Source organism: Gopherus flavomarginatus, chromosome 11, assembly GCF_025201925.1.
Source record: "Gopherus flavomarginatus isolate rGopFla2 chromosome 11, rGopFla2.mat.asm, whole genome shotgun sequence".
Classification (NCBI taxonomy): domain Eukaryota; kingdom Metazoa; phylum Chordata; order Testudines; family Testudinidae; genus Gopherus; species Gopherus flavomarginatus.
In genome coordinates this window covers 35243708-35263723 of record NC_066627.1, presented here as the reverse complement: position 1 = coordinate 35263723, position 20016 = coordinate 35243708, and the positions used below count along the sequence as shown (strand labels likewise).

The window sequence follows — 20016 nt, the reverse complement described above, 5'->3', positions numbered from 1 at the left end:
GCACAATTGGAAAGAGCTGAAAACCAGTGAATCCAAGAACAGCTCACACCTCTAGAACAACCAGGACTGCACGGCATTTAGAAAGTCTGAACTCTATTCAGTGATGTCTCTCAAATAGTTTGATAGCATCACATAGCAGATGGATACCTCAGTCCACCTTATAAAAATCATCATGGGAGCACTTCACCCCTATATGCCATCTAATTCCCATTTAAAACATTCCAGAGGAGACCATCTGCACAGGGGTAAATTTCATCCCTTGTGCCCAGAGGTATCTGCAGTCTCACTCAGTGAGTCTAAAAGTTGCTTCACAGCATTGTTTCAGGGATTTGTGAAAATGCTGTTAATAAATTCTTTGCAAATTAAGCAGTTTAGCTGATATACGTTTTATAACTCAAAGTTAGATCTCCTTTCCAGTAAGACTCAAATCAGCAGGTCAGACTATATAATATACTTCCTATTCTGCCCTGCTGACCAGACGAAAGACGTCACAGCTACACTAAGAAGTTATTCTTCCTAACTAAATTACAAATGCTAAAAGTGTTACTCAGTCAATAAATGTTACAGAAATGAATGTTAAGTGCTACCAATGCCTCAGTGTGTTTGTAGTAAATGGATCCTTGTTAATACAGAGTCAATTGAATCCCTACACCTGAACTTAGCAGAATACAGTGATTTTTTTCATATTTTTGACAGATAATATCAATGTTTATTTTTAAGCATTTTCTTCTATTTTTATCATTTTAAATTTTCACAGTTGCAGGAAATTATGGGGGGCAGGGTTAAACAATGGGAGGGTCAGACATTTCATGACAGTAGGCATTGAGATTCAAAAAGTTAAAAGCTTACAACTGTTAAAACACAAATTGCCAACATCACGTCAGAATATACAAAGTAAATAACCTTAAATCAAACGAATAAATTCTCAAGCAGCATTTTTCTTACTTTGCTTATCTTTAAATTTCTATTATCTATAGTAATATTTTTCATCAGTTTGGGTGTGTATGGTGAAATCAATGTTTACTGACATATTACCGATAAAAATAGAATACTTTCAAGCCTATTGGTGCCCATGAAATAATGCTAAACATAGGAACATAGGGTTAGACCCTAGGGAGTGACCAAACTGCACTTGGTGCAGGCTTAGGGGGAAGAAGAGGAGGTTATACCCCCTCATCATGGACCTGGCTGGAACTGGTTCAGCCCGCAGTGCAACTGAGAACATTCATACCACTTAATTTGTGCCCAAATGCAGTGGCCCTCAAGGATCTGTTTCACCAACTGGGAATCAACCAAGTACAATGACACTCCAGCTATACTCTGTACAGTGGTAGAAGGAGAGGATGGCCAGGAACCATCTACAGTGACCCTGTGTCTCCTAGAGACTCCCCTGTGCTGGGGAATCCTTGAGCAGCTATTTCAGTCAGCTTTGCAATTGCTTTTTGTACACGTGGACTATCACAGAGCATGATCTGGCCCATAGAAGACACAACCATTATTTTTATGGGTTTGTTTCTAATTTGGACATGTTTATTGAGAACTTGAGGAAGGAGAGCAGCTGTCTATGCTACTGACAGCAGTACTGAGGAGATGGATCTCTGGTACGTTCATCTTCTAGAAAGATGGTTAACAGAGAACATGACAAAGCTGCAATATCAGGGAGGCTCCATTGCCCATTCTTAAGGCTACAACTTGTATTATTTGCAATGCTGGGCAGAGTCTGACTGATGTTCTAGAAAGAGTACACAGGTAGCAATACAACATTCTTGAGACTCGAAGGGATGAAGAAAGGATGAAGAAAGGATCATTGATTTGAACAGGGAAATCTTATGGTATATAGGGTTTTCAATAAGGACATGTCCAGGGAGAGGACAGTACATATAGTCACATTCCAAAATTAAGAAAGAGGAGATTTACCATTTCACTTATGATAAGTTCACCATTCAGTAGTTGTGATTAGAGCTGAGTAAATAATTGATTTTTCAGTTCAGTGGCAAAACCAAATATCACAGAGTTGTATGCGTTACTCTCCTTTCTATTGTTCCTTTCTTTCTTTGCCAAAGCTATTTGCCAAATCTGACTCTGATTCACAAATCGTTTCAGCCAACCTGAAACTGCATTTTTTGGGCAATAAACTATCTGAAAAATGTTGCCCAGTTCTAGTTGTAACAGATGTGATAAGCAAATGCATAGATTAGTAGTAACAATGCTTGAACCCTCGGAAAAGAAAAGGTAAAATAAATAAAATTGTCTCTCTCTGCTCTAGGGGTCCAATCTGACTGATATCTGCACACAACTCCTGCTACAAGGGACTTTGTTGAAAATCTCAGCAGGAAACATCCAGGAGAGAACATTTTTTCTGTTCGATAATCTTCTGGTCTATTGCAAGCGGAAATCCAGGTGAGCCCCGGAGGCATTAATAGGCTTATTATGGGACAATTCTTAAATGTTCATCTTCCACCAGGGGAAAAACAGCAACAGCCAATCATCTACGCTATCTCCCATCAGCCTCTCGGACTGAGTCATGGGTTTATTATCTGTTCCTTTCATCTGCTTTTACTACTGTTGTTCATTCAGTCTGGTGGACATAGAAAGTGCTGTACACCAGGATAAGTGTGCAGACCGGTAACAGAGTCCCTGCCCTGAAAAATGTACAGTCTAAAGACATGAGTTGATGCAGCACAGAAGAAACAAAGTAAAGTGTGGTCCTTAAAGCTGAAAAGCTTCCCAGAGCAAGTGAGTCTTCAGGAATGCTGTGAAGAAGGGCGGTTTCCAACTATTCATTGGCAGGTTGTTCCAAGCACAAGAGGGCCAGGTAAAAGAAGATGTGAAATCAGGAGAGGGCAGAGGAGACAAGAGGAGTTCAGAAAGAATGGAGGAGAAGATAGGCCACAGGAGTAGAGCTGGTCAGGAAATTTCTGATGGAACAGGGTTTTTTTTGATGGAAAATGCAGATTTGTTGAAACTGAAATATTCTCTAGAAATGTGTCGGTTTTGACGAATTTCCACTGAAACATAAGCTTGGTGTCCATGGAACCCTGCCTGGTGGGTTGTTGGGGAACATGGGCCTCAGATTTAGGGACCCCAGGGCTTCCATGGTCTTGGCTGTGGAGCAGCACCCCTATGAGGACTGGGATCCCAGAGTTTCCAGGCTCCTAGCCACAGAACTGTATGCATTATTTTCTGTTCTTTTCCTGGTAACACTAACTCTCCCCTCTTGCCACCTTATAGCCTATGAGTATTAGCTGTTATTACTAGTGTAGCATTGACAGTATGCAAGGCTCTTCACAGACTTTGCTACTACAGCAATTAGTCCATATTTTATTGACTTAACTCTCCTTTCAACTTTTATTTCTTCTTTCATGGCTCAAATCTCATCCCACACCTTCTCCTTTCCCTACTTTTCCCTTCATTTTCATTTCCTTGCTTCCTATTATAGCCCCTCTCGTAACCCTCACCAATTTCCTCTCCTCTCTCTCTGCTAAACGTGCTCCTTTTCCCCCTTTACAAATCATTCCTGAAGGAAGCATCACACTCAGAATGTTGGATCTGACCTTTTACTGCTCAGCTTTGGCCTGCCTAAGAGCTTTCTCGCTCTCCGGTTCTCTTTGTAGTTTAGGTTGGTACAACCCCTCCCCTTATGCACTTTTCCTGGAACACTAAGTTTTAGGAAACAAAATGTTCCACTGCCTTTTAAGCAAGTGTCTTGTGTTTTTGCACAGCAGACATTACTGAGCCAGTCTGTACTCTGGCTTGGGATCGGACCAGGCTGCTCTAACGCTTTGAGCTCCCCCAGAGGATCAGTGTTGTTTCTCTTTCTTTAATAACGTACCATGGACTGTCCAAATCTCCAGAATATGATTTCCATTAAAAAACAGAGTATTCAAAGAAGCCTTTGGGCATTGCATCATATGAAAGATATATTTAGGGACTAAAAGGCTACTTTAATTTTGGATATTTCCCTTGTCTAGCTGCTATTTATAATTTGGTCCTGAGTGGAAATGCAAGTCTACGCACATGTGATAGCATTGTCTGTCAGCCAGCTGCATGAAAAACAACTGACTCATTAATAGGATGCAGATTTTGTGAAAGTTAACACTGTCTACAGTGGTGCGTGGCTTAAAGCCTAATCACCTGATTCTGATCTCATTTATGCTGATTTTAACTGGTCTAACTCCATTGGCATTACTCCTGATTTACTCCAGTATAACTGAGATCAGAATCAGGCCCACAACTTTCAGTAAAATGTCAACAATAAGACAAAATGCTGCTGCTCTGTTTTGGAAAATATGGGATCTTACTCTGGTGTAAATCAGAAGTAGATTTGTTGAGCTCAGTGGAGTTATACCACTGTAAAATGGGTTTGGGATCAGAGTCCGGACCCAGATTTTTAAATGCAGGTTTGCTGTTTGATCTTTTACAGAGGCCTAGCAAAGTCTGACAAACTGATGACACAGATTTTCAGGGCTGAGTATTGTTTTGTTATGTTAGAAGCAGCTTCTATTGCTGTTCAAACTGTGTCCTGATGTCAGAAACAATATGCCTCATTTGGGGAAATAGGCTGTCCATCCAAAGGTATTCATCAGGACTGTCTGAGGACCTTCTCTTTTTAATCAACTCAGTCCCCTTGATCTAATGACTCTAAGGCCACGTCCAGACTAGGGTATTAAAATCGATTTTAGATACGCAACTTCAGCTACATGAATAACGTAGCTGAAGTCGAATTTCTAAAATCGAGGTACTCACTCATCCAGACGGCGCGGCATCGATGTCCGCGGCTCTCCGTGTCGATTCCGGAACTCCGTTCGGGTTGATGGAGTTCCGGAATCGATGTAAGCGCGCTCGGGGATCGATACATCGCGTCCAGACTAGACGCGATATATCGATCCCCGAGCAATCGATTTTAACCCGCCGATGCCGCGGGTTAGTCTGGACGTGGGCTAAGATTTCAACCCTTGTCAATCTGATTACATGTAAATATCTAGTCATCACCAAGTTGTATTTATCACCAGCGCTAGTTGGAAAATGAAATATAATGTTCACAAACGTTTTTTGATTCTCTGCTCCCCCCACCTCTGACACCTGTTTTTAATTTCAGCAAAAATATTATGGCTAGCTCTTTTTATCGCAACATTATTTATGTCCCTTGGACTCCTGGCAAGTCACGACGGCTGCCCCTTAATGTCACACAATTTGAACACCTGCCATCTTAAAGAATGCTCATTTGGCCAGTTTTGTGCTGGTTCATATAGTGGGGTTGTTTTTAAATATAGAGCCAATTACAGCACTGCGGGTTCCAGCTGGATAGTTTTAAACATCTTCTATGCATAAAGGCCCAGGGCATAACAGTGAAAAGGCCTTTCCTGGATTTTTTAACAAGACACTTTAACAGAGACTCTTCTGTCCCTTGAATGATAAGGGTACAAACCCTGATGCAAAGGTTGCATCAATGGAGTTGTTGTGCCAAATAATGTTGGTATGAATGTAACATGCAGAGACTTTCAAAATGCATACAGCAAATCATGTAACATTAGCCTCTGTGTGTTTCACTGCCAGCTAGGAACTCAGAATGGAGGTTCTGAAAGTTTCCAAAAACTGTCAACGAAACAGAGGCCAAATTTAACATTTTACATCAAAATCATGGGAAACTGGAGGTTTCATCAAAAACCATGTGGAATTCAGCTGTGTCCACTGAAATCTATGCTGACATTTCTGCTTGGTTTAAACCCACAACAAAGCAAAACTCAGAGAGGTCAAAATGCTCATTAAACCTTGCAAAATGCAGCTGTTGAACATCTCTTTTTGCTACACTGACAACATGGCATGGCTATCATTGACATGTTGTGCAATAGAATAATTGAATTAATGTGTTAAGTGGTCAGATCCCCATGAACAGCAACATTGGAATAATGTGGATGTAGTTGGCATGGTGGGTTTTTTTTTAGTCTTAATGTATCTCAGAGGGAGTGGAACTATTGTTTCTAGTGTTGATTAGATTTAAAGCAAGATATTTGTTATCAGCTACACTTGTTTATTCACATGTAGAATTGGTAACAATATAAATCCATCAGCCCCAGGTTTTCATTACATTTAGTATATTATTTTTATTGCCTTGTTAATAGTTATTTTCCTAGCTCCTAATAAAGTAAATTGAAAACAGGATTACTACAAATTATTTTAAAGATGTTTAAAAGAAAGTCAATACATTTACAAACTCCAGTCTCTTCCTCTGGGCAAAGATAAAGGAGAGCTATTAACTGCATTTCTGATTCCTAATTGCAGAGTTGCTGGGAAAAAGGCATCTAAACGTACCAAGTCAATCAACGGATCCCTCTATATCTTCAGGGGCCGAATAAACACAGAGGTCATGGAAGTGGAGAATGTGGAAGATGGGACAGGTAAGGGATCAGTTTTCTCCCTCTGAGGACAGAGTAGGTCCATATCCTCCCTTCGTAAACCACAAAGTACAAAAGTACTGCATCTGGTTGCAGTTTGGGTCCTTCTCTGGGACTTTGGCTCCGGCCCTACGTGAGCAGCAAAAAGTATTATATACGCTTGTCATTTGAAATATTGCCAATTGTTACCCTGAGAATCAAGCCATTTATAAAGGATTTGCTGCCATGAATGAAATATGATTAGATATTACTGTCCTTGTGGGCTGACACTGGAATCTAGCTTTGATAGAAAAGAACTAGTGGGTTTCAGTTCAAATCTTCACTTGCCACCTATTGCTGTTGCACTGGGTTGGTATTCTGTCCTTGAGGCCGGGGCAGGCTAAGGGGACAATGCAAGAGTCCCTATGTTCTTAATGCAAAAATTCTCCCAGTTTAAGTTGTGGAGGAGCTAATGAATTCCCAGAAGGCTCAGAATGGAGAATCTTGACAAAGAGCAGATTCTTTTTCACTCAACATTTTAGATCCAGATATTTTCTTTAAAAGGTCCAGCTATAAAATGTCACTAATTAAGTCCCTTTTGGGGCTGAGGCCATGGCTAAGGAGCGTGGAGACTGAAAGGGATTCACACTAGACGAGGTTGCTGTAGGTCTGGGTTGTAGCAGAGAAATCAGGGGATGGTTTATGGATTCATAGCTTCCAAGGCCAGAAGGAATCACTGTGATCAGGTAGTCAGACCTCCTATATAACGCAGGCCATAAGGAGTGCTCTGAATGAATCCCTGTTTGAACTAGAGGCGATCTCTTGGGAAAACACGGTGTGTCCATGTGTGAGGGAGAGTGTGCCACTTCCAGATGTGCACTGCCACTGCCTGCCATGTGTCACTTGTGCTGGGGTGATGAGAGAATTTCAGTCTCTAGGGCTGTACTTCGACAATTTTCACTTTCCTTGGCAGGACTTTGCACTACAGGATTTGTCCAATGTAGAATATAAATGTGTCAGTGTAATTTCACTGGAACTCAAGCCGTCGGTGAGCCCACTGCCGACTTCCCCTGTTAACATGGCTCTTGGAATGGGACTTGCCCAGACTCTTGCTCACTGAGGGACTGCTGCTCGGGCATGGAACTCCCACTGCCATCAGTGGGATTTCTGATTGTTGAGCAGTCACAGTTTCAGGCCCATAATGTACAAGAACCCAAGTTTTCAAACTTGGCGCACTAAAGATAGTTAGCTACATGAGTATTAGATTGTCAGAGGAGCTAAGCACCCCCAGCTTCCATTGACTTCTGTAAGAGCTGCAAGTTTCTAGCACCTGTGAAATTCAGGGCATTTAAATGTGGAAATTGTGGCCATAGCATCCAAGGTTAATTTGTTTTCATTAAAGGGCCAGGCCGTCCATTCACTGTGTGGGCCGTGCATTGTGTTTTTGCAGCAGATTACCACAGCAACGGCTACACGGTGACTAATGGCTGGAAGATACACAACACTGCCAAAAACAAATGGTTTGTCTGCATGGCCAAGACTCCAGAGGACAAACAGAAATGGCTGGATGCTATAATCAAGGAAAGGGAACAGAGAGAGAGTAAGTGAATGACCTCTTCTAACAGCACTGAGTGACTCACACAGGAGAGACACTGTGTGTGTGAACACTGTGTGTGTGCGCACATACATGGATGTGTGCGTACGTGTTTGGGTGACTACGAATGTGTCAGAGGCAGAGAGAAGCTGTTCTAGTTTCGTAAAGTTTTCCTCCATGTGACAGTGGCTTTTTAATGGCCAACTTTAATGACAAGAGAATCAAATGACTGGAAGCATCTACTTCTTGATTTACCCCTGTGCATTTTAATGCCCCAGGCATCATTATATTTATAGGAATCAAATTGTCAGTTTCTTTTATGCACCGAAGCACTTTGAAACATTGGCTTTACTTAAATGATTTTTAAGTCTTATTTGTAAATAGAGTCTGCAAGGTGGAAAAAAACCAATCTTTTGCCAGGCGGTGCTACAAACTCATCCTCACAAGGAGTCAACCTAAATGTTTCTGGGCTGTGCATTGAAATAAAACAATTCAGGGAGAACATCTTTGCGACTGTTTGGGCTTCGCAGACTAGGAATGCTGACAAATCTGTGCAAATGTTTATGTCGCTTTTATCTTCCTGGAACTGAATGAAAAACATGATTGTCTGTGGAACTGTTCTGTAAGAGAAGTAAGGTCTATGGAGTCTAAACATAGGACGGGGAGCCAGGAATCCTTGAGTGAAAAGGTTCTGACACTGACTCCCTCTGCAGCCTCAGACAAGTTATTTGACTACTCAGCCTGTTTCCCTATCCTCAGAATGGGAACAACAACTCATTGGCAGAGGTGTTGCCAGTTAACGTTTCTAAAGCAGTTTGGAGATTAGGAGCCTGACCTATAGAAGTGTCCTCCCATTTTGCAGGCACTATTTTGTGGGTGCAGTGGGCCGCATTTGCAGCTGTAACTACCTAATTCTGCCAGCATGAACTGAGGTCAGTCTGAGACCCATTTTGTACCTAAGTCCTATAAATGTTAAGTGATGCTGGTTTTTACTAGGCATTTCAAAGGATTTTAAGGGAGATGGACACGAAAATCCCTGTGAAATTTAACTGGAGTTAGGTGCCTAAATCCCTCAGGCCTCTTTGGAAATCCTAGCTCTAATTATTATAATACAATACTTTACTGTGTGATAAAATGCAGTACAGTGTAGTACAGTACAATACAAATTACAACGTGGGTTGTTGTCTTGGAATACAAGAATCATTGATAATGTGCCTTGTCATATCTGAATGCCAAGGTACTGCCAATAATAGCAGGGACAACAGCTTCAGGATACTGTCCATCCATAGCATAAATGAAAATGAACTCCTAACCTCAGGCCAAAACCAGTAAGAGAAGGAATATCCCTGAAGACCAGGGAAAGAGTTTGAACTTTTTAAAGAATGTTTCTAACCATTGGCGGCTGGGAGGTCTCTGCTCGCTAATCAGTTCTGCATCACATTCTAACAGAGGGATCCTGCTGTGCTACTTTAGCATTTTTCATTAACAGGAAGTTTCTAGCTCCCAGGCCTGTGTTCAGAACACTCGCCCACATCGCTCCAAATCTTCATTGCAGATGAAATTCTTGTTTTATGGCAGCTTGATGTTTTGTGAAAATTCCTGTGCAATCAGATTAAAAATAAAAGAGAGGAGACAGGTTTAATAAGAAACAAAAGACAGAGGGTGAGACAAACAGAACCAACATTAAGTAAACAGTTGGTCAGGGGAGAGAGGAGCCACCCATTAGAATGGTTGGGGACAAAGCAGAATCACAAGAACAGTTAAAAATTAGAGTATTCTAATGATACGGGTTCTTTGCTGGTATACATAAACACAGGAACTAGAGGTGTAGAGGTCTCGGTTGCTGCCCCACGCCCAGGGTCCTGGGTGCCGCCCCATGCGCCTGGGGTTCTGCTATTGCCCCGCACACCTGGGCTCCCAGCTGCCAGCTGGTGCACCTGGGGTCCCGGCTGCCGGCCTCAGCAGTGGGGGGGATGGGAGTGGACAGTGGTAACGGGGCTGGCTTTCAGCACCCTCACTATTAAAAATGTTCCAGCACCAGTGCTGGCATATGTGAGATGTCTGCAGAGCTGAGCTGTTTTTACCCACACGCATGCACGCATTATATAATGTCATATTATAATACATTATAATAATAATACATTATAATGCCCTTATACAGGTGGCAGTAAATATTAGAAACCTACAGTAGAGAAAGCATGCAGTGTCCACTTTGTTTCTACTTCTCTTTCAGAACTGCTGATGCCTCATAGCAAACTTAAAAAAAACCATTCTGCTTAGACACAGACTCCAATTCTATAGCCTTCATCCAAAATTATTGGTTACTTTTTGATAATTATGACCTCATCCACTGTGCACTGCCGTGTGCCTCTGTAAAGCAGAGGAAACAATACTTTCATACTTTGGGGCCATTGCATGAAATGTAATATCTGTAGAATGCTTTTAGAACCACAGGTGGAAAGTTCTAGAGAAATATCAAATATTATTATTATGCCTTCCAAACAGAGAATTCTGACTCAAGTGAGGAACCCTCTGTTGGGGTAGCTGAACTCTGAATAACAACAACTAAAATACACAACAAAATCCTTAGGAAAAAAATACAGAATATCTTGGCAAAGGAAGCAGAATTATTTTTTAATGGAAAGTTTCTCAACATTTTTCTGTGCAGCATCAGCCACTCTGTCTTTTTTTTTTTTTTTTTTTTGTGGCTGCTTTTCATCATCCTGGTTTATGATGTGGCAGTCGATGACAGGAACTTCGGATAAACTCGACTATCGTGGCAGACATTCCAGACCTTATTGGAAAGCTTCATTTGACTCAGTACTTGCAAGGTCACAGAGCTATCAGTGTTTGGATTAGAAACCTTGGTGAGCTTCCCAATTCTGTGTGATCCTGGAATGAGCTGTGCAGAATGTGCATTCTAGTCTGCTGTTTACATCAGAGCTTGGGGAATTCGGTCATGTCAGACCAGAATGAAACATGTGTACTATTACACTGGCTGTTTTCTATCACAAGTTCACATTGCAAATTAGCTTTGGCTACACATAACAGCATGCATATTTGAATCAGGTCATAGGATGGGGGAGGTGATACTAAGTCGGAGGTCTGCGGAACCAAAACCTTTAGGCAGATATTGGATACGTGAAACAAATGCTACCTTTGCAGAATGAAATATTGCACGACTCTCACTTCTTAAGCAGATATACCAAACCTATGAAACAAATTCAATAGCCATTTGAAAAAAACTCAAAGGCAGTGTGGTGAATAATTGATGACCATGAAGGCTGTTAATTTATTTTCAACTTTAGTTCTTCAAGCATAAAATAAGGCTAGAAGGGGTAAACTTGGCATCCTTTAGAGATAATTATGTATCTCTCCATCCAACTAGCCTTTCAGGCTGTTGCTTTAGTCTATAAAGTGAATGTATAGCTGGTGAAAGGTGCCAGAATAAAATAACTGGTAAACTAAGTCCTCTGTTCATTTGCCAGACAGGTAGAGCACAGACAACAGCAGTGCTTGCTCCTTCCATGCTCTGTCCCACCCACATGCCTTAACCCTCAACACCAGGGGCAAAAAATTCAGACAGTTTCCATGGTCTTTAATAAGATAAGAACGGCGAGCTGCGATGTGGATGCATGTTCACTAGGAGCTGGAGTCAGGCCAATAGGCTCATTCGAGACCAGCCCTCTGATTGTTGCAACTTTCAGTCATGATTAAATTGGGCCACATGCAAACTGACAGCTGGAACGTGATACCCTTCCTATATCCCATCACCACTTGTCTAAGTCATCCAGTATCTCTCCAGCTGACTGCTTGATTTGGTATCCAAAGTGTATCCTCCAGCACAGGGGCATTTATAAGCAGTTTATTTACTAGTGATAAGCCGAGGATTCAGCATTCATATCTAGATTGGATTTAAGTCAGGGTCTGGATTTAGTGTCAACAGAATTTTGGCCCCAGTGATGGAAGTCTCTCAAAATCATCTGTTCTGACAAGATTTCTGTCATCTTGAACTGATTCTTGTGAGAGTTACAGCTGCACTAGGAATGAATTGGAAATGATTTGTTTTTGTTTGTTTGTTTGTTTGTTTGTTCCAACTTGTGCATGTTCTCAATGCATGTTCCTGAGAACATTCCACTATGTGGGATGTGATGGAGGCCTCGTGTTTGGGGCCCTTTGTTTCTGAGTGGGTGATCTCCAGGGGAAACACAGAAGAAAGGCTGCAAGCTTCACCTGCACACTGAACCACTCATCATGATGGGGCCCATTTTTCCAATGCTTGTAAAATAAGACACTGCCATAAACTCTTATCGTCCCGTGTGGCTTCTGCTGCTCTCTGTATGTGGCTGGCCTCAACTTTTGGTTTTGAGCGAACATTTTGATGGCCAGGATCTGAGGGAACCCCTGCTTTGTATTGCAGGTCTGAAACTGGGAATGGAGAGGGATGCGTACGTCATGATTGCGGAGAAAGGAGAGAAGCTGTATCATATGATGATGACCAAGAAAGTGAACCTTATCAAAGACAGGAGAAGAAAATTAAGCACTGTTCCCAAGTGCTTTCTTGGCAAGTAAGTGGTGTTTGGATTGAAAAGGCTCTTTCATGCCAATTAACCGAAGGGACTGTGGGTTTTCTGTGGATGGCATTGTGAGGGCACATCAGCTGTGATTTGCCGGGGCTTAATTGGAAAGGCTATAACCCCCATTACAGCTGCAGTTTATTCAAATGAATCATTAATTTCTATTTAGTGCTCTGCACAGGCTGAGCAATAGCAGCACATTCCACTGTAGAATATTTCACAACAATTATTTCAGATCGGCAGCAGGAGTAAGAAAAAGAACCTAACCCCCAGATAGGCCACCTGTGTCCCCTTCTGTTCAGAAGGGGACGCTTTATAAGCAACGTTTGAACCCAGCCAGCCTCAGTATCCAATCTAGAGTGTGCTCATTTAGTTATTGCTACACCAGAGACAAAGTCAGTTGAACAGGACACCTCATGTCTCCTAGAAGTAAGGGATAAAAAGGACTTTTCTATGGGAGAAAACTCTCTCAGTCAGGCTAGACATTAGGAAATAAGTCTTAACCGTCACAGAGATTATGTCTTTGAAGAGACACTGTGGAGGTGCCAGAGCACCATTACAGGAGGCGGTCAAGGAGAGATTAGATAAGGCTCTAGTGGGACCATTGTAGAGAAGTGTCATGCACAGCTCACAGGGAGTCAGAGTTGGTGACCTGAGAAGACTTTTCCGACTTGACTGCCTGTAGTTGAAATTATCAGCTGGGAAAAAATAATTTTGAGACACAGCTTATCCAGATACTTCTCCTCCCTCCTGTTCCCAATCACTGTAATGAGGCGGTTTGCTTGCAGCAGCCCTTGGGTATATGTGAAGTGGAAGTGACGCAATGTCTTTATGCCTGACAGACGGCAGTCTTGATGGACAGACTGGTATTCCTGGTAGAGTGAAAGTGCTTGGATCCTTTTTATTTTTGCTAGTTTCACATGGAAAGTTTGGGCTCTGAATATGAGGCGAGTTCTAGTATTTCCCAGTTTATGCACAGGCAGAAGTGCCAGACCAAAAGGTTGTGTTCTCACAATACTGGGTTCTTTGCTGAGTCCCCATATTTTATCTAGTTCCAAAAGTCATACATGGAATTTCCTGCTCAAGCCCTTTCTCTTTAAACTTACTCCTTTTGGTACTAGAAATGTTTCGCACTTTCTTCTGCTCATTGCCCTCAGTCCAGCCTGGCAACAACCCTAATATTCCAGTCTTGGAAACGTGATGCAGCTCTGCCAATGCCCCACAATCCTGACCCCTCCTTAGTCCCCACGACCTACCAATGCACCTCAATCCTGAACTATTGTGTCCTGCTATTTCATCCAGAATGCCATTCTTCTCCATAAAAAGTAGCTTTGCCAGTGCACGTCAGCCTTTACTATTCTGGTCCTGGGCCCCCAGGGCAGCTCAGCCCATGCATTTCAATCCTAATCTTTTTGCAAACTTGCTGTTCCATTGCTGGGCTTGCCCTGAACAATTCATTTCAGTGGTGGTCTGCATGTTTGCCAGCCATTCCAGCCCAGAATCTCAAAGGAGAAGTTACTGTCATGTTGAATTGTGCTTATGTATTTGATGGTTTTGAGGTACAGGCAGGTATCAGCTGAGAATACGACTGAGGCTGCTAAACTCATTTCACTCCTGCCCTTAGGCCATCCTACTGCACTAGAGTAATAGCACTAAATGATTCAAGGGAGAAAGTGTGGATGTGAAGGGAAAAGCTAATACTGATGTGCTGTGGACTAGCCATAACTGCCTCCAACACCTTGGTGTTATGAGCTATAGAAACATCAAGTGTATTTATTTATAGGACTCTTTCTGGAATTTGATTGCAAGGAATGATTTATGAGAGAGTAAATCCACCTTGCTAAGTTCTCTTCAGGTGCACCAGCAGACCATCCAGGTATGCAAATAATCATACTCTGTGAAAGGGATGCTTCAGTGCCAAGGGGGCTTCTGGCAAGCTTTACCCCCCCTCCCATCCCCCACTTCACAACCCGACCTGAGCTGAGCAGAGCTGAGTATTTGCCCCTGGTCTCTATTTAAGCCAAGGCAAAAGTGTCTAAGTGCCCTCTTGCCCCAGGACCTAAGTTAGCCATCTATACCATTTTCCACCTATTGAAGTGACAAGTGACATGAATGACCATATATTTAGGGCTTTAAAGTGGTTTTTATTGAAATAGAAAAGGCAGGATTATAGGCAATTCCTTAGAGAGGATAAGTTTAAATACCGAGGGCTGAATTCTGCCCTCACACAGGTGCATACAGCTAACACTGAAGTCATGTATGTAGTAGAATGTGACCCCAAGGACATTCCCAAATAGCATCAAATTAATTAACATATTTGTGGTAGGCACTGGTTGCCAACTTTTTAATTGCAGAAAAACGAACAACTCTGCCAGACCCCTTCCCCAAGGCCCCACCTGTGATCTGCCCCTTCTCTAAGGCCTCGCCACCACTCATTCCATCCCACTCCCTCCATCGCTCACTCTCCCCCATTCTCGCTCACTCACTCATTTTCACCAGGCTGGAGCAGGAGGTTGGGGTAGATTTTGCTGTCTGCAGGGCCTCTGGCTAAACTCTAGAGTGGTGTGCCCCCTTCCAGACATACAGACCTGGAAGTGAAACCATGTGTAGACACCAGGGGGCAGACCCTCAGTTGGTACAAATTGTTCATTGACTTGTGCTATGAAAATATATACCTTCTGAGGATCTGCCCCACCTAGATCTGAGAGGGAGGCTACAGCCCTTCCAGCAACTGCTTTTTTTGTGTAGAACTAGATCCCTGGAGTTTGCTGGGACTCTCCAGTGTAAAACAGTTCTTTTTAAGTATAAAACTAAGAGCTAATGGAAAAAAATAACTGAATGCTGCTCCGAAGACCCTGAAGCCTTTAGCAACGTGAGATGGTTTTCTTTAGTGCTACTTTAAGATTTCTATGGCTTATGGTTCTCAAGGAAAATTAGTGTTTGCTCTGTAGGCTTAATAAACTCTGAGAAGTACGTGACCCAGAAATATTGGCAGCTGCTAGACTGTTGCCAAAATAACATCTTTCTGAAGCCAAAGAGGGGCAATCAAGGAGTTTACAGGATGATGGAATTTTAACCTCATGCATTTGTTAGGCAGGAGGGGGCAGGGTCTCATGGATTCTGTTAGTGCAAATGCATATAGAGATAAGGGAACTGCATGGGCAAATGGCCCTGTAGACAGCTGAGTGACCATTTGCACACACAGTTACTTGATTTCCATGACTTCCATGCACAAAGGTAATAATGTTGCAGGTAAAGTCACCTACAATTTAATTGCATGTTAATTTGTGCACTAAATGTGTTTGAACATCAGAGTGTCTAATTCGGTCTCCCATGGGTCCCTGGGGCTTAGTTCCTCATGTCATTTGCTAATGATCCCTTCTGGCAGACAAGGAGCAGCATTCGGCAGCATTTCGGCGGATGCTCGACTGCCGCAACGGTCTTTCATCTGGCACCCGCCAAACAAAAAGGTTGGGGACCACTGCCCTAAAGTATTAGGTGCCAGTCTTCCAACCCTTAGCTTCTATTTGTGCACACACAAAATCATGCATTGGCAAGTATGCACCTGAACTTTGCAGCTGCAAACCCGTCTGCACATTCTAATGTTTGTACGTGCCCTTTAACTAACCTAACACCTGTTAGCACACAAATGTATCACTTGCACCTGCAAAGCCTATTGGGAGCTATGTCAGAGGGATACAATGGAACATGCATGCAATTTTGCAGGCACATAATTAGGTAGCACAACTCTTATTCCCAGTAATGGGAGTGAAGCATCTGATTCCCACCCATCTCTCTGATCGTTTATTTCCTTATTCAGAATCACTGGAAGACCAAGATGTTGGGCCTGATACATCACTGTTTGACTCTGGTCTTTTTACAAACTGTTGGTTTCCATGAGATTACGCTGGTGTAATGAAGCAGTTCTGCTGCTTTCTTTTTGCCGTTCCAATTACATGGTAGTCCCTCAACAAGCTGAAGCTGTTTTTTATTGTTGTTGTTCTAAAAGCAAAACAGTTACACTACCTAGGCTGGGATGAGTCAGCCCATGATAAACACAGAAAGACTAAAAATGCTGCATTAAAAGCCCATAATTGGAGGCACGGATGCTGGTTTTAATAAGCAACAAGCCTACACAAATTGGCAGGCACCAATCAGAGTTCCCATATGTTACTCTGCTTTCAAATATTCCTTTTGTTCTTTTCGATGAATTTTACACATTCTGGTGTAGTCCCTGATTAAACTGACAAACTTGCTAGGTTCCCCAACGGCATTGCCAGTGTCCCATTCATCAGCCTGGGAAAGTTTATATTTTCTATGCACACTGCCACTCTAGTTGAGTCACACACAACATAGCTAGCTGTATTCAGAAGTTTTCCTCTGTCCAAGTTTGCAGCTCTGCCTTCATCATAGAAACAAGCTATGTGTCAAAGCACGGTGATTCACCTGCTCATTCAGCATTAGTATCCCTCAGACCGCCAACTTTTAGTAGGGTAAGAGAGATTGATAATCATTTAATTATAACACAGGCCCCAGCTTTAACACAGTGACCTTAAATTAGCCTTATCAACAGGACTTGAACTCAGTCTGAGTCTACTCTCATTTGCAACGATGTAACTCTGTTAAAGATAATGGAGTTATACCAGTGCAAAACCAGTGAGGGAGGAGAATCAGACCCAATGTAAGTAAGTAAGATGAATATATCTTTCAATTCAAACCATGGACGTTGCTTTGATGGATACCAGGGTAAAAATACCATTTTCCTGTCTGTGATTTATTGTTTTTTAAGGGCATCAATACACCTTCCTTTCCTGCTCTCATTTGGGAGTCTGGAGTGCTCATTAAAATAAGTCTCTGTTGTAGCCCTTTTTGAACCAATTGGATCTTCTTTCCCTCCAAGTTTGCTGGTTATGGAGAATTAAGGGAAATGTTTCCCACAGGAAACATGCTTCATCTGCAGAGCATTTCCCACAGAAATGTAGGAAATCCAGCTGTCTAGAAGAGATGCTGCCGTCATTCCCTTCTGTGTACTGTAGCTGAAATGTCGTGTAGATGTTAATGTGGTGCTTCAAGAAGAGAGTCACCAGTGGTTGGTTAATGCCTGGCAGAGACCTGTTTGCTTGCCCTTAGGAGAGAGAGCTAATTGCTTTTGCTATTCTACTTTCCCTTGCAGTGAGTTTGTATCCTGGCTTATGGAGATTGGGGAGATAAGCAAGCCGGAGGAAGGGGTCAACTTGGGACAAGCCCTGTTGGAAAATGGCATCATTCATCATGGTGAGTGCTCTGTATCATAGCAAGGTGCCCAGATCTTAGTAAGACGCTGGAGACATTGGTGTAAAGGCACTTGCAGTTGTTCACATGACATTCAAGCAGCTTCTCTCAATGTTTGCATCAAATCCTCATTGCCCCATTGTGAGAGGGCATTTAACTCCTACCAGCATTAATGGGAGTTATACATGAGGGGGCCACCTTTGTGGTAATTGTGGCATAACATAATGACTCAGCATCCATCCTAAGACAAGCCTGCATCTCTCCAATGACTGGCTGTGTGACAGTCTTGTGAAAATCAATGCCGTTTCTGAATCTGGGATTGGGTAACAACCCTAAGTGGCATATGGGGGAAAAGTGACCCTTCAGTTTGCGACAAATGCATTATAGAGTAAGTGGATCCTTTCTCCATGCCGCTTAGCTGTTTTACTGAGCAAAGGAGTAGAAGGACAGTATTCCAGGTGCAGTGCTCTCATCTATGACAAACCAAGCACTTGTGTTCCTTTGGGTAAGTGCGCTCTGAGGGCCAGATTTTGGATGCACAAACACCAAGTCGGCCATTCATGCCTGTAATTACTTGACTTGCATGTACCATCTCAGTAGCTGCACACACACACACTGGCCTAAAAATTGTGTGTTCATTTGCACTTAGTATTTTTAAAAATCCAGCCTTGAGCAACAAGTCCATTCTTGACGTCTGCTATGGAAAGCGAGAGAGGAGAGCCAAGTTGTGCAACTCAGGAAAAGACCAGAGGCTTGAGTAACAGGGGGGTCTGTGGCTGACTGAGTGTAGAGACATTTGACAATTTCCCTTGAAAAATGAGGCTCAGCCTCAGGAGCTGCAGAAGTTAGGAGTGTTTTCTCGTAGACACACAGCATTCTCCTTATGCCATGAGATTCCTAGCCATAGAGTGAGGTAGTAATGGAGGCGGGGGAGTATTTGTCCTTTCCAGCTCACTTTCCAAGAGTATCTCTTTTTAAAAGTGTCATGTGACTTGGTTGATGAAGCCCAGGAAATGTTCCTTCTACATGAAATCCTAGGGCAGATTTTTAAGGTTCTGAGGCCTCTTTGTATGAGCAGTTGTGTGAGCATTTGCACACTTGACTTGTTTGAAAATCTGACCCTCTATTTCTAATAAAGCATGATTTTTCTCCTGCTTTTCATGCCCTTCAAAACCCAGATTTCTCCTGTTCTTTCCCATTCTTTTTCTATTGCAGAAAGCAGAATAACTCAGTCATGTACAATTTAAACAGCAGGTGCCCCAATTCTAGCCAGTAGGTGTATGTGGCTGGAAAATGCTCCTCAAGGGAATAAGGATTTTATTCTTTAAGGTCTTAAATCACCAGTTGTCCACATTTCTGTGCAATCGCTAATCCAGTTTAAATAGGGGAGCTATTTAATGAGACTAGCATTGCTTTAGCATTAATCTGTTGGCATTACAGCTCAACAAGGGCTTCTTCCAGGTGATTATAATAGTGTTAAGAAATGATGTCTGTTGTCTTCTCTTAACCAAAACACAAGGAAACCTTTCTTTGCTGTGTGCTAATACAGCAGCACTTGATTTCCCCATGCACATGCACTTCCACTGTCCATGTGCAGACACCTTCATTCATTTGCACTTACTATAGGCCCCTCTTTCAAAAAAGCTCCACACCCATTTAGGCAATAAAATAAGTGGTCAGATTTTCAAAAGTGCTCAGTACCCCCAAGCTCCCATTGTGTCACTGATGTCTTGTTTACATGCCTAAATAGAAACTGAGCCCTAATTGTGGGTTCTGAGTCCTTGAAACTACAACCCCATGTACTGATGCACACAGCTATCCCTTCGCATGCATACCCATACTCTGCACACACACACTCTCAATCACTTGCACAGCATAAGAAACTGCATGATCCAGTATTGATATTTTATTACAGCTATCCAAGCTGCTATAGCTGACCACCCTGGCATTGGTCTCAAGGTTCTTAGATGTGATTTAGCAACTGTCCCGACAAAATCTTGCAGCACATAGAAATGAAAATAGTTAAATATTACACTCCACCAGAGGCCCCTGACAAAGAGCAGATCCCTATGACTGTTTAAAATATTGCCTGTGTCTATAGCTCCTATTGTCACTGTCTCTTGGTGACAATTGGTATACTTTATAAAGCACCTTCAACCCTATTTTTAGCTGAGGAAACATCCCTTGTAATTAGGCTTTG

General features: G+C 42.4%; 1 protein-coding gene across 4 annotated transcripts in view; it reads left to right on the top strand.

Annotated features, from left to right (window-relative positions):
* PREX1 (phosphatidylinositol-3,4,5-trisphosphate dependent Rac exchange factor 1) overlaps positions 1 to 20016 on the top strand; it is a 232794-nt gene that overhangs the window by 131219 nt on the left and 81559 nt on the right. For 3 of the 4 annotated variants that reach the window (XM_050917248.1, XM_050917247.1, XM_050917250.1), the window contains 5 exons: positions 2267 to 2400; positions 6283 to 6398; positions 7825 to 7974; positions 12389 to 12536; positions 17719 to 17819. In XM_050917248.1, the coding sequence (XP_050773205.1) occupies positions 2267 to 2400; positions 6283 to 6398; positions 7825 to 7974; positions 12389 to 12536; positions 17719 to 17819 (649 nt within the window). The remainder of the gene's footprint in view (positions 1 to 2266; positions 2401 to 6282; positions 6399 to 7824; positions 7975 to 12388; positions 12537 to 17718; positions 17820 to 20016) is intronic. The other variant, XM_050917249.1, reaches the window with a different exon arrangement.